At 31.9% G+C, this 24,362-nt stretch overlaps 1 protein-coding gene across 1 annotated transcript in view; it reads right to left on the reverse strand.

The window, feature by feature from the left end:
- Window positions 1-24,362, reverse strand: part of LOC107439538 (uncharacterized) — a 93,998-nt gene that overhangs the window by 53,685 nt on the left and 15,951 nt on the right. Inside the window, exons 2-12 of the mRNA XM_043041545.3 lie at window positions 19,681-19,997; window positions 17,734-17,890; window positions 15,409-15,711; window positions 12,967-13,203; window positions 10,730-10,831; window positions 9,324-9,593; window positions 7,483-7,512; window positions 6,060-6,353; window positions 4,743-4,961; window positions 2,984-3,160; window positions 603-884 (exon numbers count right to left, since the gene is read on the reverse strand). Of these exons, the coding sequence (XP_042897479.3) occupies window positions 603-884; window positions 2,984-3,160; window positions 4,743-4,961; window positions 6,060-6,353; window positions 7,483-7,512; window positions 9,324-9,593; window positions 10,730-10,831; window positions 12,967-13,203; window positions 15,409-15,711; window positions 17,734-17,890; window positions 19,681-19,997 (2,388 nt within the window). The remainder of the gene's footprint in view (window positions 1-602; window positions 885-2,983; window positions 3,161-4,742; window positions 4,962-6,059; window positions 6,354-7,482; window positions 7,513-9,323; window positions 9,594-10,729; window positions 10,832-12,966; window positions 13,204-15,408; window positions 15,712-17,733; window positions 17,891-19,680; window positions 19,998-24,362) is intronic.

Genomic DNA, 24,362 nt, shown 5'->3' on the forward strand with positions numbered 1-24,362 from the left:
AGGTCACTGTTGAAAAATGTATGTATATTCTTGGTTATTTTTTTATTGTTTGTCAGTTAACAATATTTAATTTATGCATTTTTTTAATCAATTAAGATTGATTCGAATACTCCTTAATATTCTCTTTGTGTTAAACTAATTTTATTTTAGGAATTGGGGAGTGAATGTATCCTAAATTAAAATGCAAATACATAATTTTGGGCAAAGTTTTTGAAATTGAGTTTATTATAAATTTAGAATCCCTGTACTCTTAACTTTCTAAAACTGCTTTACTTTTGTTTGTACTCCAATTATTTCCTAAGTTGTGAAAGGTGTTAACAATGGATATACTAATGATTTTAAGTCTTTAGATGCGTTTATCTCAAAAATCAGATATTTTTTATATTTTACATCGCCTTAAGCACAAATTCTCATGTTGTCTTTAAAATTATTGTCTACAATTTTTCATGAGGGTTTATGGCAGAATAGACACTTTTATGACCGTTTTCTTGAAAATTAACCGATCGTTAAGGGTTAAAATACATTTAACTTTTTTTACGTACGTAGTTTTATTGTATGAATTAATCTACAAACTGCTGAAAATAAATTTTTAATATACTTACAAGTGTAAGCTGATATTTTGGCATTTGTAATAATATCCACTGGTTTAAAAACAGCTTCTAAAGTAACTTCGTATTCAGTTAGTTCTTGTAAGTCTTCGATTCGAATACGCATTTCAATATCGTCTTTCAAATGTTTCTTGCAATCAGTGGGAGCTCCCTTGTTGCAGATTGTGATGTCGTAGCGAGATGGAAGCCAGCCTTCAACGGGGCTGGCCCATGCGACTTCGAAAGAATTCCAAGTCTGTGATTCAACAGTTAATGAACTAGGAGACGCCATTATTTCTGAAATGTTTAGTAACTTTAGTAGTCATATTTCATCAAAATAAGCATTAAAAAAGTACCCAATAAACTGTCAGAAACAAAATATTTACGAGCTAGTTAAATACAACATTTTTGATGTTTCTAAAATCCCTAATCTGTATTTCGTTCGATTTGACTCGTTACTCGTGCTCACTTTATTTCTTTTTTGGATCTCTATTCGTGATTTTCTTCTCAAAAGTTGTTGCATCAAAAAAAAATTTCCGTGACAAACTTTCAAATATTTAACGAAAACGCTTTCTTAGTATCATCTCAGTATATTCTAGGAGTTCATAAACACTTTCTTGTTATTTAATTTTAAAATTTGTTTACTGTATACGATGGAACAAGGTTAGTATACTTATTTATCAAGCAACTTTAAACTAGAAGCTTTATTTATTAACAAATATTTGGTTTCATAGATTTGCTTCCCGACTCTGTCACATAAGCTCTATTATAAAAGACCTGGTTTTTAAGTTTTAAAAATTTTATTTTTTTATAAAATTCAATGCGACATTCATTAAAAGCACAGAAAAACGAAACAAAAACACAGATTACACATGCTAAGTTCTATTCTATGACGTGGAACCATTAGAACATGTTCAGAATCTAAACACACTCTCTACAGTTAAATTTTCTAACCATCCAATAGCCATTAAATTGTCAAGTTTCTACTCGACAACTTGATTCTTTATTTAGTAACTAGCTGGATACCCGTTCACCGTACGGGGAAAAAAAATTAAATAATTAATAAATCAGCAGGTAACAAGACTATAAAATCATGCGCGAAACTAAAATACTAACAAATAAGGACATTATTAATGAAGCTAAAATAATTACAACTTCTTATTTATTCATAACCATTTTTTGCCTCTTCCGATGGCTTTAACTTGTTAGACTTAGCAAAACAAATTTTTAACAGTTCCTTCCATCAGAATAAAGATTAACTGTATTCAGTATCATCTGGCATAAATTGCTAGAGGCCCACTCCGGATATTTAAAATTTTCCACAATCAAGCGATATGTATTTATATCTTCGAGGGAACTTAAAAACCAATTTTACAGTATTTATAATGTAAAAAGCACGCTATCAGTGTCGTTTAGTGCTTAATACCAATTAAAACTGTACCATTTACTATGCTGTCATTAGTGCCTTTTAAAAAAATATAATTAAGCATCATGGGCGAGAATAATAGTATGGCATTTTTCAAATTTCTCCCACATGAAATAGTACCATTGCTCCATCAATTTTGTTTTTGAGTGCATAGCTTTTACTATTATCTTGGAACCTATTACCAAAACCTAAGGAACCTATGTTTTAGGCGAACATAATTGTTCTTCCCCCTCCGTTACGATATAAGCGTCACGCTAACACGACCCACACTATCATATATGAGACGAGCCTTTCCGACTCAGCTACCCATGATCACACAGATGAGATTTCAATTCGGAATGATTCAATTTTTAATTTATTTAAATTTATAAAAGACACTGGACATGGCGGTGGATGTCCCTTATAATTTTGAATAATGTCTCACAGGCGTTGACCTTCAATATGCGCCTCGATTTTTTCCCTTTTTTTAATACGGTGTATTTAAACATGTAAACTACTGCACGTGCTTGATTCTGTCGATAGGATCAGAGGATTGGAAACATGAATTACTGCTTTCTGGGTTTTCGCTAATACATTTTGACGGAGGAGGAAAAATAATGAATGCTTAGTAGATGTGGATAATTTGCTTGTTAAATAGAATTTTGTATGTTAGGGTCACTTTTGAAATTATTTTTTAAATGCCACGAACATTTTATTACAGTATACTTACATGTTATTTTACAGTCACTATCAATACTATTAAACAGTAAATTTCAGAGTATTGGATTTCACGAATTATTTTCAAGAGTTTTTAAATGAAATTAGGCTTAATGTTGAAAATCGAGCCTCGTTCTTATGTTCTCTCCGATCTTGTGCTCCTGGACCAACGTTTCTTTCTCCTTTCGCTGGTCCTGATCAGGTTAAAGTTCAACGTCTTTGTTCATACACACCTGAAATCAAAATAGCAGGAAGATGGTTTTATAATTCTTACCTTTCAATAAATATTTGCAAATATATGGAAGACTTTCATTGCACACTCCTCCAGCTAATCGAAATTTTCCTGCTTCGTTCAAAGCTTTACAGCAAGACTCAGAGTCAGATGTTACTCCGGAATTTTTAGCCATTGGCAAGTAGGTGATTCTTTGGCCGTCAGTCCATGACCCACTGGCTAAAATTAACGGATTAAGAAATCATTACATTTAAACACACAGTAAGCGTCCGTTATTACAGCAATTGCCGTAATAGCAATCTTGTCACTATTATCAAAATGCTCATGTTTAATGTTAAAATAGCAATAAAAAATACTGGAGTACAATAGTGTATAATAGTTTTGTATGTCACTGGTGACACTGAATTTTGATTTCCATAATAAGCTAGTATGAAGGGGCCATTCTGAACAGGTTGAAAACAAGAGGCACAACCATTTAAAGCTTAAGACAGGATTCCTAAAAATGCCAAAAGATTTTTTTTCTTTTGCAAGGAGGACGATAGCTGAACTGGCGGTTGTCCACAAAAAGTTTGCTTTGTTAATAGAAACAATTACAATTGGAGGAAAAAAACAGGGTGAAATGATGTTCATTTTTAAATTTTCTGTATTGATATCAGAAATAAATAAAAATTTCTACCATTTTTTTTTTCTTATTTCGTATAATTTTGTTTACTTAAACAGCAGAGAAATGTATTTTTTGCCGCAGTAGCAGAAGGATAGCAATTTTTATATAAACATAATTTTTTTTGTCTTTAATAATAGAATTTTGACTGTTACTTGAAAATATGTTGTAAAAATGAACATCTCGTGATATGTCGTGCGTGTTATATCGAGGTTTTAATGTACTGATAATTATATCAAACGTCCATATAAACTTTCAAATACATAAAATAATGCAATCACTATGATTGTCTGTAACTGCAAAATTTATTCAATGAATAGCTAAGTTTAGCAAATGGCGTTTTCTTTTTTTTCTTTTCTCTCTCTCTCTCTCTCTCTCTCTCTCTCTCTCTCTCTCTCTCTCTCTCTCTCTCTCTCTCTCTCTTTTTTTTTTTTTTTTTTTTTTTTTTGCGTTGAATGACATTAAACTCGCGAAGATGGAACTCATAGTTTAGAAGTTATAAGCATTTTGTATACAAAAAATACAATTTCGTTTTTGTACCGGTTGACGCATTTGAAATTGCTATTTAAGTAAGTGAAACATTATTTTCTTTGCATTTTTTTACGCTGAAAAAATGAAACTATACACAAGTCAATCGAACAAATAGTTCAAAGTTGCTAAAGATTTATTTGTAAAAAATCCCTTTTTTTAAAGCATTTTACATTGTTGTTCAGCGATTATCTGAATATGTAAGGTATATTGTCCGAAATAATTTTTCATGATGAGGTAAATGATACAAATCAGGAATCGATAAGATAAATAGTTAAGACAGAATAAGGGGTTTCGAATGCAAAATGTACAATTTTGTACTTACACTCATTTGCACATCTTACATTGCCATACAGACAAGTGAGACATTATTTTCTTTGTATTTCTTATCCCTTAATCGAATGAGACCAAACACTGTCAAGCGAGCTAAAATTTTATAAAAGTTGATTTTCTTTTTGAATAAATAGAATAGAAAAAAAAACCCCACTTAAAATGAGGAAAGCCCTTATAACTTCAAAACTATGTATATCATCATCTCAAATTTTATTGAATGCAATTTAATATAAAAAGTTTCATAGTACACTTATTTGCTTGAAGTTTTCAATTGGTTACCTTTCTTTCCTAATTTAGCACCAGTCCATACTTTAATATTCTTATCAGGCAACATTTGAAGCAACGTTTTACCCTCTGCATCTGTCATGAGACTTGCCAAGTGCCCTGACCTTCTCTGACAATCTTCTTCGGCCTCTGACCAATCTTTTTCTGAATCGAGGATGGCTTCATAAATTATATAGGAACCCGACGGTTGACGGATGAGATGCTTCGGCGGATCTGTAAGAGGAATTTTTCATTTGAAAAGTTAAACTTAAACTCTGTAGTGTAAGAGTCATTAAAAATTAGGCGAGCATAAGCAATTATAAGCAAGATAAATTTAAAAAGCTCGCGCCACATTTTTTGAACTGCTTTTGGGTTGACTGATTCCGGCTGACAACTTTGGTGAATAAGTGTAGTGAATCTGCAATAGAAAAAGTCAAGACATCGTTTTAGTTGAAAACTAAGTCTTGTCTACTGTTCTAGAAAAAGAAGGTAAAAAAGTTTGAATTATATCATGGAGAAAAGAATTTTCAGCTGTTCATATAATTCCTATTTCATCGTATTGAAAATCGTACTAATCGTAATGGCACTATAAACTTTGATATTTCTCTATCTATTGACAACACTAAATTTATTATTTAATTTATTAGGTTGACTTAACAGATAATTTAAATATGAAATGTTGAATAGTTCTTTATACGTTAAAGTATTGATTTTGAATAATTGGGTATAATATGAAAAAAACACAACTACTTCGATTTAGTAGGAACAACATATGACGCAATGCTAAACGAATGGAATTTAGTTGTTATTTATTTAGTTATTGTTATTAGTAGTTGTTGTTATTTGTTTTAGTTGTTGTTGTTTATTTAGTTGTATTTAGTTTCAATAACTTTTCTTTATAATGCAATAAAATCTGGCGAGCAGCTATTTAAACGATCGAACACTTCGTTTGTTTATTTGTGGCTTGAAGTTAGGCTCGCAGAAAATGCCGTTCATGGGTTAAATTTAGTAGGAACAACACAACCTGTGACGTAGGCTATATTATACCCAATTTTGTAATTTTATAGAGATGAAATTTTCTTTACGAAGTAATTATTTGCATTTATGTTTCATCCTTTCTAAAATGGCTGCAGAAATTTTACACTTAAACGATGTTATGGTGCCGCATGCTGTCTTGGGGAGACGGGGCCCGTCTTTTCCAATCAATAGTATATATATATATACATTTTTTGGAAGACGGGCTTACTGTACTTAGTAAGCGGAAATAAAACTTTTAGTATCATATCTTTTTTTTCAATAATTGTACGATATTTAATCGGAAGTTTTCCATACCTGTTTTCACACTTGCGCTGCCGCAAGGATAAAAAGTATCCATAAAATGACACTTTAGTTCAAAGGTGTATGTAATCTCCATTTCTAATGGCGTTAACAAAAATTCTAAACCATCATCCACTGTCACCTCCCTTTCTTCGGAATCTGCAGAAGAAGAACGATGCGAAATAGAATATTTTGAAGCATCTTTCACATCTCCTGAAACTGAGTAAGCTTTGGCTGATTCCCACGCGATTTTTAAAGTTCCAGACCAGATGACGAACACTGACACTGAGAGTGGAGTTAAGAATGCTCCTGAAATAGAAGTTTAGGAATTATATTTTTTTGATGTGGTTGCTAAAATAAAATTCGAACAAAGCAAAAATATTTTTAAAGATTTATTAAATTTATCTATTTTTAATATTTTGTCAACTCGGAAAAAATATCGAGGCGAATTTGGAAGAGTCAATAATTATTAACTTCGTTAAATAATTATTGAGTCTTAACATAATAAACTACCGTATCGTATGATAGGTTTCTTGGAGGCTGGCTTCGTTCTTTAACCTCATGAATATTTTAAGGCTATTTTTTATTGGCTATTTTTTAATGGGCTATTTTTTATTTTCTAACTGTTGTTGTCGTAGGCCATTTAGGCATTAGAGGTATGATTGTTCTTGTTTTCCAGTGGCGCCATCTATGACCAAGAACTAAACTTCTGCCAAATCCATACGTCACATCCGTTTATTGGGCCAATTACCCGCTAAAAGTCACAGCGACTTAAGGTTAATAATAGCCAACCGCTCTTACTCGCCTTCGTGTACATACGTCAAAAAATGTTCAACCTTTATACTGTGACGTAGGGCTGGCGTTCACAGGCTCTTGCTATAATAAAGATATATTGCGAACTAAATGGGCTATTTCTCTATTTTAAAATGCTATAGAAATTATTTTTTAACGCTGATCCATGCACTGCTCACAAGACAAATCAATTATTTCACCCTTCGAAATATTCTACATTTAAGTGCGCACTTGGTTCACTTATAGATTTTTATATTTAAAAAATTTTCAAATAATAAAGATTAGCACTTTGAAATGATTTTTTTTATTAAAATTTGTATTAGAAAATAAACTTTAAGAAATAATATACATATCACCGCATTTTATCATGTAGTAAATCAATTATATTTTCCAAAGAAAAAGGCTTTTCTTTAAATTATTTTTTCTAAAAGCTTTTTTTTTGAAAAAAATATAATGCTTATAAACGTTAGTTTTTTTTTAAATTTAAATATTCAGAAAAACTAGCTTAAGTGCTTATCATCGGAATTCCTGAATTATTTAAAATTAATAATAGATAATTAAAAGGTTATTATTATATAGTTTATTATTTGTTTAAAAATAGTTATGGTAAATAAGATAGTATCAAAAATAATGTTTTTGCACTCACCAAATCTTCCTGATTCTTCTGAGAAGTCAACTAAAAAAATTAATATAGGTAATATTTATAGCTTATACAATTTATACTCAATAAATTTGAAAAAAGAATATACTCTGGAAAACGGAATGTAAATACTGCATCCAAATATTTAAATTATCTCTATTTTCCTGATTTTAAATTGCCTTTACAGCAAATTAATACTTATAATTCAAACAAACACACTTACTATGACCCAAGTTTGAAATGATCTTGAATTTTAATGCGAAAAATTCCAAATCATATAAACTTTATTATTATTTACTATTCCAAATTATATGAATGAAATACAATGCTAGATTGAAAAAACAAGAAACTCTAACTTCTTCTACTAACAACCACTTGATCTAAAAATTTACAAGATAGATTAATAATAATAATTCTTGGAATTTTCTTTTCTTTTTATTTTTAACCGCCGTTGAACAGCTGACCGAATTTTAAATTTACGACTATTAATGTTCAACTCCGTAGCCTTGTAATTTTGAATTAAATAATCTAATAGTCAATGTAATTCAGAAGACAAGAGAGCATCTGGATCAAGTATTGGGAGAAATTTGACTTCGTGGAGAACTTTTTTATGGAACTAACCCGCATTTGCGTTACATGGAGAGGAAATTTACGAAAATCTTTCGCGGTTAGTCTGAAAGCAGGAGGATTCTAAACCATGATCCGTCTACCACTGAGAATATTTTACGCCAGCACTGTGGTCGGTGCAAGTCGGGTGCAGAATTCGTGTCATCCAGCTTTCGCTGGGATTCACCTCATTGGAAGGCGAACACTCTATTCCCTGAGCTACCATGGCTCCCATTCTTGAAATTTTATTTCATTTTACTTTATAAGCGTCGGTGAACAGCCGACTCAAGTTTTGGTTTGCGACTACTAGAGTTCAACTCCGTAGCCTTGTAATTTTGAGCCGTATCCAGAAAACAAGGGAACTCCTGGAGGGAACTGGATCAAGTATTGGGAGAAATTTGCTTTCGTGGAGGAGTTTTTGATAGAACTAACACGTATTTGCTTTACATGAAGAGGAAAACCTCGAGATCCTCCCACGGTTAGCCTGACGGTAAGGGCATTCTAACCCATGATCCATCTACCACTGAGGATATTTTACGTCAGCACAGTGGTCGGTGTGAACTGAATGCGGAATTCGTATCGACCAGCCATCCAAAACTCTTAAACCTAAAAAATTGAGTGTTTACAAAGGGTCCCTTAAGCTTTTCAAAACGGTTTCACCCTCCCAGCTAATATGGGTGGAGTTTTCGCCTTCCACAACTTAAGCCAGAGGTTTAATTTTCCGAACTAGAGACTTGCTTTTTGATCAGATTGCACTTCGACCTTGTCAGTGTGGTTTGTAATCCTTTCTATTATAATGAAACTGACGGAAAAGACTCTGCAAAACCAGAAGAGTTTACGTGTGGTTGGGTGGTAGAGAAGTGATGAAGATTATTACTGAGGATGAATTTCGGATTACAGCTAAAAGCTCAGTCCACCGCTTATTATAGCAAATTTGCAATAGTGTGACTTTTGTTTATCGATATTCATGGTACATGGCACATAGAAAAAAATAAATTTTCACCTATTTTAATGATAATAAAAAATTTATAATTTATAATTTTAATAGTTATTAATTGTTAATTTTTGTTAATAAAAATTTATAATTCAAGAAAACTTTCAAGAAAAATACAAATATAAAACATTTATTGAGCATATAAATTAAAGAAAGATAAAATAAAATAAAAAAGCAACTTCAATGCTAAAAATAAAAGCAACTTTTTCAAAACATTGCTTTTCTTGTGTTGCACCATTAATCTTACTTATGATAAATTTATGAATGTATTCTTCAGTTCTAATGTTTGGAGCTGGTTTTAAGGTTAAGGAATATTGCATTCCTGGTTTCAATTCATCTATGGTGAAAGTTGGTTCTAATGTAGAAAATGTAAGAGTTCTTGAGATAGTTTTTGACCAAACTTTGGCTTGAAGCTTGTCTGTTTTCCACCCAGTGCCTTCGTAACGCCAACCTACTTTCACAGCTTGTCCATCATTGGATGCTTCAGCGGAGGACACCCAAAGACGAGCACCTTCACCTAAAAAGTCACAATGTTTACAAAATCTGGGATATATTATTTGTTTCTTTATAAAAACAACAAGTGAAGTTGTCTGATTGCAGCCAGTTGCTGGGCAAGGGAAATAAGGAAATTTAATTTAATGGCAAGATGGTGGTACTAAGGTCAACCACAGTTGCTATTCAAGCAATCTGGTAATAGGTGAGAAATCTTCAAACCATTGTTGGGGATAGGAGCCCGGTATTTCACATTGACAGCATAGTCCCTTAACCCTCATGACATCCCTGATTTCTTTTATAAAATAAATGCTGTTAAAATTTTAACTGTTATGTAGTGGTACACTTCAGTTATGTAGTTTCTTTTCTCTTTTTTTTCTCATTTTGGCATTTTTAGCAAGAAAAAAATTCACCTTTTTTGATGTACTTTATGTTTTATGCATACAATTTTTTTTCAAATGTGTTGAGACATGGAGGCTAGTGTAGACAATCTTACATAAAATTTCCAAAAGAAAAGTTTACTAATGCACATTATAAACAAGTTAATTCTTTTAATATTGAACTCTCATTAATTTATCAAATTACTATCCAATTTTCATGAAATTATGTTGCCTGAAACAAACTTATCAATAATACTGAGAGCCGTGGTAGCCCAGTGGTTAGACAATCGGACTACGGTCAGGAGGGGACTGGTTTCGATCGTAAAATCTGTGGATTCGAAAGTCCTGTGGTCGGTAGCTGAGCAGTACCATGAGTACAGGGATCTGGAGAAAATTTCCTACCCCTTTATATCTATGTCTAAATTGGAGAAGCGACTTGCAAATGTGATCCTTTCTGCAGAGAATCAAATTGCGATGACATGCCTTCGGATTATTCAGGGATGTTTCCCAGACCATCTCCAATAGCTCATTATGCAGCTCTAGGAGTGATGTAAATAAAGTACCTATCTACCATTAATACCGGAGTTGATTATGGATACAATGTATTATTAATCTGTGGGATATTTTTATTTGAATATTTTTGTTTGATTTTTCCAGCGATTTTTTAAATGATATCTTACTGATTTCAATTTTTAAGCAGCTGTCATAATTAGGTGAGCTACACAAAAAATAAACGTAATAAATACGAAAAAACAAAGTTAAAGGAAACTCAAAAGTTTACCTTTGTGATCTCTCAGGCATACAGCAGAAGTGAGCTCTGTTCCAGCACATTCAATTTCCTTAATGTTTTCGCCTTCTTTCATTAGAATATAACAACAATCCTCTGAAAAATCATTTACTACTATGTCTTATATAATTAAAAACAAATCTTTTCGGTGTTGAAAGTATTTTAAAGTAGATTGCAGTATTTTGCATTTAAAGTTTAAAACTACAGAATAGCGCAGAGACGCAACTGATTGCACAAAAAAGTATGGTGAAAAAATTTATTCAGAGAAAAATGCTTGTACCTATAGAGTACGCCAATCATATTTTCATTATTAAATGGTGTATATCTTAAAAATGACATTGAAACGATGTGTTTTTGGTCGGTGTTACGTTCTAATTGTTCTAAAATAGAAACTCTACGGTACTTGATGTATTTAATTTTGCTGTTATTATCTTTAGGAAGTAAATATACAAAAAGTGGCATTTCATAATACGACATTAATGGCATAATGTGTACACACACTTTCGCTATTAACAAGTTTTTTTTTAGCTTTTATTTGTGCAAATTACGTTACTACATATTTACCGCTTCGTCATGCCACTCAGAGTTGACATTTAAGAAAAATATGCAAAAATATAATTTCATTTCAATTAGAAGGGCGAATTTTGTTCTATACTGGCGAAAAAATTCCACTGGATTAAAATTTTGTTAAAATAAATGCACCAGGAGATGAAAACTTGCATTCTTTGAACTAAAATACTAATTTTTGTGTAAAAATGTTAGAGGGACGCATTATTTTAGGAAAAATATAATTGGTTTGATTTATATGAACGGATTCAATTTTATCTACTATGGGCAGCTCTTAATTTGCAAGACCGGTCCAATAACTTCTGAAATTGTATGTGGATTACGTGCCCTTGTAATCAATTCACAATCGCAAATGGGACACCAGTGTCCCTTTCTTATATTTTTTTCTGGCACTCTAATTGCAAGCAAAAATATATATTAGTATTTTCAGTTATAAAAAACAGTCTAATAGTTTGGAATTGTATTTGAACTAAAGTGTGAAATCCAAAAATAATGTTGTTTGAATTTTTTTTCAGTCACATTCAAAAATTTATCAACAATTTACATCATAAATTAAAGAAACTTTAGTGGTTTCTCTGAGATCTAACTAACTGCAAGTAAGCATAATTTTGAAAAATTGTTATCTGGAAGTGAGCAGTGTTTGAATAACTTCACCCTTAAAGCAAAAAAAAGACATCGGTGTTTTCATGACCATAAATTAATAAAATGCTAAATATAATATTTCTCACTTATTTTGACCTAAATTAATGCAAAATAATGAAAAAAGTATGAAAAAATATGTTTAATCAAAATTCTGCGTCTAAGGGTTAGTATAATTCGAAGTAACATCAACCTGCTGCTGTCATAATTTTGCTCTCAGCTATAGTTTTTTACTAATAATTTTAGAAACAACTTTAAAGGTATTCCTTTTGAATGCTCTTCAAATCTAGCATTTTGAATGTGGACAATCTTTAAACCTTATTGCTTTTCATTTTATTAGTTTGGGAAACAATAAGTCTGAAAGATATTTTTCCGAAGATTGTAGTGTATTTTCGAAGATTCATCTCCTCAACCACCGTTACCAAAAAATTTATGATTAAGTTTTAACTTTATAGTTGCTTAAGTTACTATGAAATCTCCAACATCACAATTAAGAGTATTGCTCATGACTAGTTTTACAGTTATTACTTGATAATTTGACCACAATGGCCGAAAGGGGCAAATCAAGGTAAAATGCATTTCATTATGTCAAGGTAAATGCATAAGAGCTGGAGAGAAACTAATGTCATTAACAAGAGAATCAGCATTCATATGAATAAAACAATATTCCAGGTTATTAAGAACTTTTCTTTTTTTTTCTGTCGTTCATCTTTTTTCTCTCTAAGCTACTAAGGTTTTTCTAATTTTGTTTCACACTTACATTTTTTTATTTTTCGTTGGCAACTTTACGTTTTATGTTTCGAATTACTTTTGTTTCTTCATATTCGCTCCCAGTCTTAAAAATGACAGCCTATTTTGTGAGAGCTTGAAATTATTTTTCGAAAAAGGTTCTAAAAATATAGGAATTACAGAACACGCTATATGAAGAAATATTGAAATTGCCTATTTTCTAAGACACTATATTGTTAGGATATTTAAGTCACAATTGAACAAAAATGAAATAAAATGATTTATTTCTCACTTACCACTTTCTTGACATTTATCTCTAATGAACCAAATCCGTTTTACTTCTTTTGGAAGAATCCGTTCGGCTAAAAACTTTTTTTCGTCTTCATCCACAAAGGCACCTAATTTTCCCAATTTATCGTCAACGTTATTATTCAAACATGTACTTCTCGCTTCCAGAAAGTTTGACACATCATTCAGGTACAAGAAACAGTGATACTCGTTACCACCAGTCCAATCTTCGGGGCATGGCGGATCTAAAATTCACCACATTAAATTTGAAGGTGTGTTGGCAATAAGACTTGTATCTATTGCACTTTAAGTTGCGAAATATTTGATTTTATGTATCAAATAAAATGAATAACTGCATTTTTGTAATGATTACTTTTTTCTGAAGCATAGGATTAATTTGATTTAAAATCCTGTCCGGAATATTGTAAGACATAAATATTCCCGTTAAATTATTCCAAAGATTTTTTAATATTTAAAAAGTTAGGGTCTTCTTAATTTTTTGATATATTGATCTGGGTTGATGCAGCCATGAAAAATTCAAGAAACGAGGAAATACAAAGAAACCACTATTACAACAAAGGGACCTATACAAAGGGATCAATTTTAAGAACCACTGCTTCTTGTATGTGGTAACTTAAAAACTCTCAAGCAAAGATGCCATTTTCAAAACGAAATGACGTAGCAACAGTTGAGAATTAAAATATTGTATCTCAGAAACTCATTTAACTGTTTCAGTTATCATGATGTCAAACTTTGCCACAGAATTCATTTTTTAGTCAAAAATAACTAAATTTAAAATGGAATTTTTTTATTTTCCTTGAAAAAAATATTCAAATTTAAAGAGGTCTATCTCTGCAAGCATTACACCTCTAAGCTTTGAATTGATTTTCAGATCGTAGATAATTTAAGTAGTTAAAAAGGAAATCTCATGTGTTACAGTTGGTTCGTTGTTGTGAAATCGAAGAAAACACAGCTGCGAGTTTTCTAAAGAAAAACAATGAAGTTTAAAATATTTATTAAAATATAATACACATTAACCTACTTAAGGAAAATTTCTACTCCCTATTGTGCATACGATATGAAGAAAGGTTGATTACCAAACATATTAACTTTTTGAGTTTCTGAAGTAAATTAATCATTTATTTAATCCTGAATGATTCAAATGAGTAATGTTTTATTTTTATTTCTTAATAACAAAAAATTAACAATATCTTTCTGCTGCTGTAATTGAAAATGTAAAAAATTTACCCGTATGAGCCTAAATTGTAATAAACTGAACATTCTATAATATTAGCATTATATCAAGTACCATCTTCAGTAAAAGGACTAGGAATAAAGAAATACTACAAAATCAATTGTTTGTTACGATACGAATTTTACGTAGAAAATTGACCATTATTTTCTTACAATCATTCAAACAAGTCGGTTTGATTTGTATTTTCAGTTTGTTCGATCTTCTTCTCTCACTCTACCTTTAAATTTTTTTCTAATCTTTCAGTTAGTCATTACTATACTTGTTCTGGTCTTGTCCCCTGTCTCATCAATGGACAATTGTTTCTCGCATTAAAGCTCTTTTGTAGGCTCAATTGATACTTTACTATTTTTGTTCTTACCTTCATTTTTAGTCTTAGCATTGATAGTGGTACTTCTTGTATCATCAAAACGATTGTCTGTATCTGTGTCTGATTATCTGCTTGTGCGTTTATGCGTTCTATTTATTCTACCTGATTATCTACACAAAACAGAGCAAACTTTTCCAAAATGTGGCCCCCCGTGTGAGCTTACGATTCAGAAGAATGGAATAAAATAAAGGGTATTGTAAGGTTTGTGCTCAGAAAAATGGTGTTAATAATATTTATTTAGCTCTAATGGTTACGGATACATTGACAGAATTTTAATACTCTCAACTGGTAACATCTATTTTGTTTTATTAGAAGGTAACCTTTACAGCAGAAAAAAGCTGAAACGTTATTTTTAGCCTTAAAAACTGTGACGCTAAGTAATGACTCTTTTGTATACATTTTCAACGCATCAGTTATTAAGTTCTACTAAACTCGTTTCGAAAACAACGAGAAGAAAGATGAAAATTAGTACTTTATATGCTGCATCTTTTTCACTGACTAGTGTAGCTCCTATTCCTGCTAAAAATGCTATATTTACTTCATTAAAATTTGTTTTTATTGTAAGATTTACTTTCCGATGTGAAAATAAAAGCGCTGATATCTGATGAAAATTTCGAAATTCTATCACTGTATCCATCTCCAAGAACGCTGGATAATGGTTTTAAGACTATTCGTGAGTATATATACCTCTAAACAGGAATTTTTTTTCTCGTTTTTTTTATATCTGCCAAAGAGTTATACGTTAACTAAGTTATTTTCCTTGCTTGAATACAAGCAAAAAATTTACACATTAACATAATGCGATTTAGTAAATAAAAGTATACTTACAAGCTTCTATTTCAGTCTCTCCGCATGATAAGGTGAAATCACTAATAAGGCACTGAAGTTTTATGAAGTACTTAGCTCCGAGGCGGACATCTTCGAGCGACAGAAATAAAGCTGACGTTGCTGCTGACGCGAAAGTCTGTGAGTTGAAAGGTCTGTACTGTACAACATATCCGTTTGGTCTGAAAACTCCTGTTGTTGGAGAATCAAGCTCCAAAGTACTCGTGGCATAGGGCTGATTCCAGATCACTTTAATCTTTCCTTTTGGTGTCGTAATGGCTTGTACGGCAGACTGAGGTTGAAAATCTGTTTTTTGGAGAAACCAGTTAACCACATACCTTTTTGTAACAGAGTTTTGAAAATGCTCAATAAAAGTTTAAACTATATTCAAGGAAATAAAGAAAAACAATGTGAATAAAGCACAAAAGAAGTTACAGACATACTACAAATTGCCCTTTTCTGTTCCTTTAATGGTGCTTTATTCATGTTGTTTTCTTCCATAGCATCAAAATAACTTAGGTAATCATTGGACAAATATTCTCGAGTCTTGGCTCAATAAGGGTTCAAAGGGCCGATATTTTTTCCGATATGGACCCTATATAGAATTGTCCTATTGACCCGATATTTTACTGCCACTTTACAACTAATATCGGCCCTATATAGAATTGACAGATTCATTCAATTTTTCAGAATCATTATTCAGCCAATACAAGCCCTATATAGGCTTTATATAGGCCGATATTGACACTGCATAGGACCAATATTAAAAAAAATATAGACAACCTAATATTGGTCCCTCTGTGCCTGTTCCATTCCAGGACCCATATTGAGCCAATTTTGAGCCCAACTGGGGCCAATGTATAATTGTTGCTAGGGTTTTATCCATACATAGCAAAAAATAGACCTTGTCGTCATGCTGTTATGTGCCTTAGAAAATATACAGCGTATTCTAAAAGTATGAAAAAGATTGGTTTTTGATTGTAAAATCTAAAAGAACACGTGCGAAATATTTCCAAGAGTTGTTTTCAATGATATACAAATTAATACCACACTATCATTCTTTTGAGTAGGACGGTGAGGGAAAGTACAAAATATTAAATAGGAACCCCAATACTTTATTGTAGACTTAGATTTTCCAAAAAAAAAGGTAAACCAATTGGGGTAATGATTGCCATATTGCTTAATATCTACAAGAATAAAATAAGGAGCAAAATGTTTGATAGCTCAAGAATCACGCTCAAATCTAAGGGGAAAAAATCACTTGTTCAATATTTACAAAAAAAAAAAAAAAAAAAAAAAAAAAAGAACCTATCTATTAGGTTACTCTCACCAATTTGTTTTACATTTTTTTTAAAAAATTAAAGCAAAGGAGCATTCCAGTTTCCTTCCCTGCTCATGCGTCGTTTAACGTACATTTCGGAACTAAAGTCGGTTTATTCCTCATTTATCGAACTCAACAAGACGGCCGTAGAGCGTCATTGAGATTACGTCATTAAGATAAAAATTTCCATTTTTAAATTTACCATACTAATTACGATTGAAAATTAAAAAATAATAAATAAAATAATAAATTAAAAAATTATTAAAAATTATTTTTTACATCTTTGGATAAATGAATTTTATAATTGCGCGCAAAATGTTTTTAAATCACTCAATAAGTTCTCGATATATAGCGAAATACACAAGTAAAATTATCATTAAAATGTCGAAACGTTTTGACCAAACTATTGAGACTATATTTCCCAAATGGCGGCAACCGCATACATAATATTTTGCAGGTAAAAAATTCAAATTCGGTTAAAAAAGGTATGTTTTTTCAGAAGATGTACACTTTCGTGTCTGACTTCGTAACTTAAAATATCATCTGCACAAGTTAATTTATATATTTGAGGTCACTCCGTGAACCATTAAATTTGAGTCCTAGTACGTAAAACTGTAATCATTGAACCAAAAACTATCTAGGGTGTTTCGTTTTTTTTATTTTTTTTTATTTTTTTTCTGAGCATTGTGCATATTAGCTATCGCTTTTTTAATTTTAATTAGGTATATATCAAGTGGCAATTTTTTATTTAAATTTCATGCACATTCCTAATTCTTTTTTAAATTTTTTCATTGCTACTTTAAAATTCAAAACTTCAGCAATTTTTTCTCATAATCCCATTTTTCGCAATTCCTATTATATACTATGCAATAAATTTGTTTTACCACCAAACCGATTTTATTGATTATTTATAACCGATTATATTTTATTTATAACCGATTCATTACTGATTTTCTTTATTGCACAGCTGATAATAAAAAATTGTTTTGAGCCTCTGTTGTACTCACCTGTCTGACAACCATAAATTTCAAAACGCAAGCAAATATTTGTTGATCCTGATACTAGCATAGTGACATTTATTTTTACGTATCGTGCCAACTCTATTAAATTGTTTGTGTGATAGGTTATTGCGTCACTTGTTTCATTCTTGTCTGAGTTGAAAAACTAGAAAAAGAAGAAAATGTCAAATACAATTTCTTTGAATACGAAATCAATCAATATATGGATAACAACACTTCACCGCCATTGCACAGACGTATTATTGTTCAATAATTTCATGCCTATAGCCTTTGATATTATGGCATAACTAAGCAAAATAATTATTTACATCAATTTTTTTTTTTTTTTTTTTTTTTTTTTTTTTTTTGCATTTCAATATGCAAAAGCTTCCGCGCCAATTATCGTCGCTATAAGAAATGAAGGTGATATTGACGACTCCTAGGATACTATTGGCGACTCATATCATTCTATAAACCATCATTTATAAACAGTTTAAATAGTTAAAAAACTTTAAGTTAAAAGAAAACTTGATCGATATATTTGTTTCATTATATAATTCTCAAATCAGAATAAGCAAAACATTTTGTCTCCTTTAATGTGCGACAAATTTTTTGTTAAGTTAGGCAGAAAGTTTTATTTTAGTTTATAACCCGTGCTGTAAAGCAGATGAAAATCAGATTTGTGAATATAAATGTTGATATTTATGGGCCACTTTGCCGTTGTAATTTTGAACATAACCCAAAAGACAAGGAAATCGGGCATTGATACACACTCGCCTTCATCGAGAACTTTTGAATACAACTACCACGATCCGCAATGGCTCAGGGGGTAGAGCGTTCGAACTAATTCGGCGAACCGGCTTCGAATCCCAGTGGATACGAATTCCGCATCCGGCTTGCGCCGACCACAGTGCTGACGTGAAATATCCTCAATGGTAGACGGATCATGGGTTAGAGTCCCCTTGCCGCCAGGCTAACCGTGATAGGTTCTCGTGATCTTCCTCTCCATGTAAAGCAAATGCAGATTAGCTCCATCAAAAAATCCTCCACGAAGGCAAATTTCTCCCAATACTCGATCCAGGAGTTCCCTTGTCTTCTGGATTGGGTTCAAAATTACAAGGCTACGGAGTAGAACATTAGTAGTCGTAAGCCCATAAAATTGGGTCGGCTGTTCAACGACGGTTATAAAAATTATAAAAAATTTTAACAAATAGAACTACCTCAAAAATCTAACGAAAATCGTTTTTTCTCCTCATTTAGAGTTCAATGTTAGTAACGCAATACATCTTAAATCATATATTAACAATCAAACAATCTCATTAGAACCATTATTTGAAAGGCCATGAATGAGTTACTGTTGAATAAATAGCTCATAATTCTAATTATAGTACGAAATGCCACCCTGATGAGATACGTAGCACAAATGATGGGGCAATATCTGCGTGCAAGGCATCTGCTCCACTAAATTTTTGAAAAACACGGTAGATGCAATTTAGAAATCTCAATAAAGCAATCAATCACTATAGTTAAAACCCTAAAATAAATGTCAGCTTAGCACTATTTTTTATGTTCCTATATCCGAATGAAAATTTACTTCTTTTCTTAATCCGTTGTTTCGTCATTAAAAAAAAACTCACAAATTTATCTTTTAAAAATTATAAGCAAATAATTATTTGAATAATGGGGGTTTGGATTGTAAAGATTTGAGTGAGCGTTTTTAAACAAAAATTTATGTCCAGTTATAAAAGTGTCTACCCTAAAAAGATGGTACATCATAAATGACTCACAAGGAGTTTGAAATGCGGCGTTTGAATGCAAGGAGTTTGAAAAGGAGTTATTGCGAAGATGTCTGTCCTTGAGGATTATCTGTTAAGGTGAAGTTTCACTGTGCAAACAAAATTTCAAAAAATAATCAAATTTCAATTAAAATCAGCAAAAGATGTATGCATTACTTACTAAAGAACCATCGTTAGGATCGTTCCATTTGTTAGAGTCTAAACTATATGCTATTGAAAAACCTACTAGGTGATTATAACTTTTAGGCTGTATTTTTTCTGGTGGCCCTTGAGAAGCAAATCCACTGACAAACTGTTGCTTAGAAAACTGAATCATCAAAACAGCTGTCCCGGAGGATATTGAATCGTTCGTGAAGCACCATGCACCCTCTGCATTGCCCAACCGTCCAGCGGAAGGAGCAGAATCTTTCTCAACTTTCGAAGTGATAAGGTTGTCTGCCAAGTCTGATGATAGTCCCAAAGGTGAATTGCAGCTTTCTGAAAAAGAAAGAACCATGTTTGTTTCTAAAACAATTTGATAACTTGATACGTAAAGCCAAGAAAAAGGGGATGATTACGGAACTTAAAGTTTCACTTTCGACGGGGAAAAAAACACTTGTCAGAGCAAGCTGATATTTCATCTGAGTGTTAACGTGAAGCAATGTGAATTTCTCTTAACTCCAGAAAAAAAATGGTTCAAAAGTTGAGTAATAGATGGTGCTGTACAGTCCGCCAGAAAAACGGGCCTTTTTGATCTAACTTTTGATCTAATAATCAGACTGAAAACGATATTTTAAGATACGAAATCAGGCACCTAAAAAAACGTACTTTCTCTGAATAAACCGTACTTTTTTTTATAACGGGTTTTGATTTCTAAACCTGAAAATGTAGGGGGTATCCACAATCTGGAAAATATGGTATCAATAGTTGGGTCAAGAGAGCGTTCCAAAGTTTGGACCCCTTAATGTTAATTTTACTTTTTGTGTACTTCGCTATATCTCGAGAACTTTTTAATCGAATTTAAAAAAAATTTATACACAATTTAAAAATTCGATTATGCAAAGATAATCCCATGCAAGAAATAACTTTTAGTAAATATTTATTATTTTTTATCACTTTATTTAATAATGGTGGAAAAATTCTGAATTGGAAATTATACAATTTCCTGCATAACTTTAAAGAATATAATTTTACGTGGTAAAAAACAAAATTTGAGCAAAATTGGCTGAATAGCTCCTGAGAAATCGAATTTTAAATGCCTGACTTCTTTGAAATTCAATTTCTGTGGAACTATTTAACCGATTTCGCACAAATTTTGTATTTTGCTACGTAAAATTACATTCTTTAAAAAGATGCTAAAAATTGTTTTCCTTACAACTCAAGATTTTTTGATTATTTTTAAGTAAAATGTTAACAAATAATAAGTATTTATTAACAGTTACTTTTTGCAAGGAATTATCTTTGGAAAAACGAATTTTATAATTATGTGTAAAAGTATTTCAATTCACTTAAAAAGTTTTCGAGATCTAGCGAACTACGCAAAAAGAAAATTCACATTAAGGGGTCCAAACTTAGGACAGCATTTCTGACCAAACTATTGGGACCATATTTCCCAGATTGCGGCTACCCCCTAACATTGGGGTTCTGAAATCTGAATCCGTTGAGTAAAAGGTATGTTTATTCAGAGAAAGTGCGTTTTTGTATTAGTTTTCGTAACTTAAAATATCGTCTCTTCGTATTAATTAGCATATTTGAGGTCACCCCTTTGAGCCATTAAGATTGAGTCCTAGAACGTGAAAATCCGAACTAAATCAAAAAATCAAAAGTTATTCTGGATGGTCCGTTTCTTTCTTTTTCGCATTACATTCTTTATAAGATGCTGTTAAACCACTGCTCTTAAAAATGCACTTAATTTAAGATGCTTATAAAAAGACGTGACATGCGCACCTGAAATTACACTTGTGATAAAAAGGTAGAAAATATGCAATGTCATCGTGAATATTTTCATTTTTAAACTATTTCATGATTAAATATACTATTTAGTTTTTACTTAAAACTAAACTAACTTCTATTTTTAATAATTTTCAAGACTAGGCTTCTCTGCATATAGTGTGCTCATACGGACTCTAAAATTTTATTATGAGGAAAAGTCATGAAACATTTTCCTTGAGACTTCAGTACTTCATTTTATATTGTTAATTGTAACTTTTATTTCATAAATTTGAACCGGTTTAACATCGACATTTATATTATAGTCATTTAGCTGCTGAAATTTGAACGACTCTTTTCCGATACTGTACGAAAATTATATCAATAACTCGATTTTAAGTCAGTTATTATTCAACAAGAAATTAATTAATCAGAAATGGGGCTCTTTAGTTAAAGGCGGCCGTTGCCGATGATTAAATTTTATTTTGCCAAATTAAACATAAAACATAATAATCAAAAAATCAGAATCACGGTTAATTATTTTTAATAAGATTAATAAAGGGACGTTGGGAGCCGCAGTGGCTCAAGGAATAGAGCATTTGCCTCATAATGAAGTGACCCAGAGCACTGACCACAGTATTGACGTGAAATACTAGTATCAGTGGTAAACAGATTTTGATTTAGATTCCTCATGCCGTTGGGATAACAGTCGGAGGTTTTCGTGGTTTTCCTTTCCGTTAATGCGGGTTAGTTCCATCAAAAAGACCTCCATGAGGTGTGGTTTGCTTCAACGCTTTTATTCTGGAGTTCCCTTGTCTTCTGGGTTGGGTTAAAAATTACAAGGCTACGGCGTTGATCATTGAGAGTCGTAAACTCACTGGATGGTCTGTCAACGCCGGTGATAAAATTTTAAAAAAATTATAAGGGGTGTGAGTGTCATTGCCTGGTTTACCTTATAATAATATTTTTCTTCTTTTTTTTAAAGTTAAATGTCACTGCCCGTTATAAGATTGTTCGGTATACTCAACACTGTTTTTTTTAAGGTTAAGTGCAGCTGCCTCCAGGCATTCTCTATACTGATCGTTGAAGTAAAAGGCCGCCTTTGTAGTCCCGAATTTGCTAATCCCTTTTCGTGAATTTTTTGCTGACGCCATTAACGGAATAGTTCCGTAATTATTTTATAAGCAATAAAATTAGAATTAGCTTCGTAAACATGCGCAAAATATTTATTTATAGTAAAATTTTAACTTTATTTTATCTTAAAAATAATGTCTATAAATGCTTTAAATTGTGCGTATCTGTGTATAACACTGTATATGTGAGCCGGTATCCGTTAAGTAGTTGTGTTATTATTTTCAAATATATATCATTCTATCAAAATTATCATACATATTTTATATGATTTAAATAATTGAAAATACTTATTTATTTCTAAGCCGAAATCAGTGAATTTTAACAATATAATTGCATAAACGTTTTCTCAATCAATACCAGGTAAAAATAGGAATAGTAATAATATAACCATCATATTTAAGGGATTTTATGATTTAATGAATGATTCTTTTATAAATGATCATTTATAAAGTATTATTCATTGATTATGTGATTTAAACTGACGTGACTAGAGATCATTATAATAGATAAAATTAAATCGAAAATATAAGCTAGCTTAATAAACTACATAAAGCTATCTTTTGTTTCTATAGTTTACGATAATCAACATTTATGCAATCATAACGAGTTCAATACATCGATCCAAAAATAAAGAATGAATTCTAAATTCTTTTTTATTTTATAATTTTCAAATTTAAGGGATTAAAGCCCAAGCCGAAGAACTGGGGGCATGGAGTAGGCTGGACGCCTATTGCACCAAACGGTGTGAAGAGCTTAAGTAATAATAAAAATATAAAAATAATTTATGGTTATATTTTTTAATTGAGTCAATAACTCATAAATAAGTAGGAAAAAATTAACTGAATGTCTTGATTAATTCTTACTTTAAGGTCATAGGTTATAACTCATTCACTATTTTATAAAGTAACAAATCTGTGGTTGTTTCTAATGCTACCTGCCAAGACCAGCAAGCCTGCTTGCTGAAAACCAAGCAAATTTAAGGTTGAGAGTACGTTTCTTGTTTTTCAGTGACACCATCTATGGCTAAGAATACGACTTCAGCCACACACGTCACAGTCCCTTTCAAAGAGCGGGCCCATCCATTCATCAACAGATCGTAATTTTGACCAGAACCAGACATAGATCAATATCAAATTCAGTACCCCCAGAGGTTTTGATTTGCTATGGGAACTGGAGGACTTTGTGACCCGACAGATTTAGCGTGCACTGGTCATCATTTACTACACTGGTAGTCTTCGACCCGGTGGGAATCGAACTCACGACCTCTTGGACATGCGCACAACGCCCAACCAACCAGACTATTCCGGCCCAGTAGCAAATCTTTCAGTTTTATAGTAGACTAGGGAGCCGCGATGGCTCAGGGGATAGAGCTTGCCGTCAGGCTAACCATGGGAGGTTCTCGTGGTCTTCCTCTCCATATAACGCAAATGCTGGTTAACTCCATCAGAAAGACTTCCACGAAAGCAAATTTCTCCCAATATTCGATCCAGGAGTTTCCTTGTCTGTTGGATTGGGTTCTTAATTACAAGACTACGGAGTTGAACATTAGTAGTCGTAAACCCATAAAATTAGGTCGGTTGTTCAACGACGGTTATAATTATAATATAGCGAACTAGGAGGCTCTATCAACAGCTCGCGAGCGCCCGCCAACCCCGGAATCGCTCTATCAGTTCCATTCGGATTACTTCGCAATTCTCATACTTTACTTCTATCTAGCTTAGCATGCTTTTTTGATGCGTACTTTTTCTTACTTTTCCTTTTGCTAACTATTTGGACCATATTATCTAGATTGCGGCTACT

Source organism: Parasteatoda tepidariorum, chromosome 1 (assembly GCF_982258835.1).
Source record: "Parasteatoda tepidariorum strain Cologne lab strain chromosome 1, Ptep-v5.0, whole genome shotgun sequence".
NCBI classification, from domain to species: domain Eukaryota; kingdom Metazoa; phylum Arthropoda; class Arachnida; order Araneae; family Theridiidae; genus Parasteatoda; species Parasteatoda tepidariorum.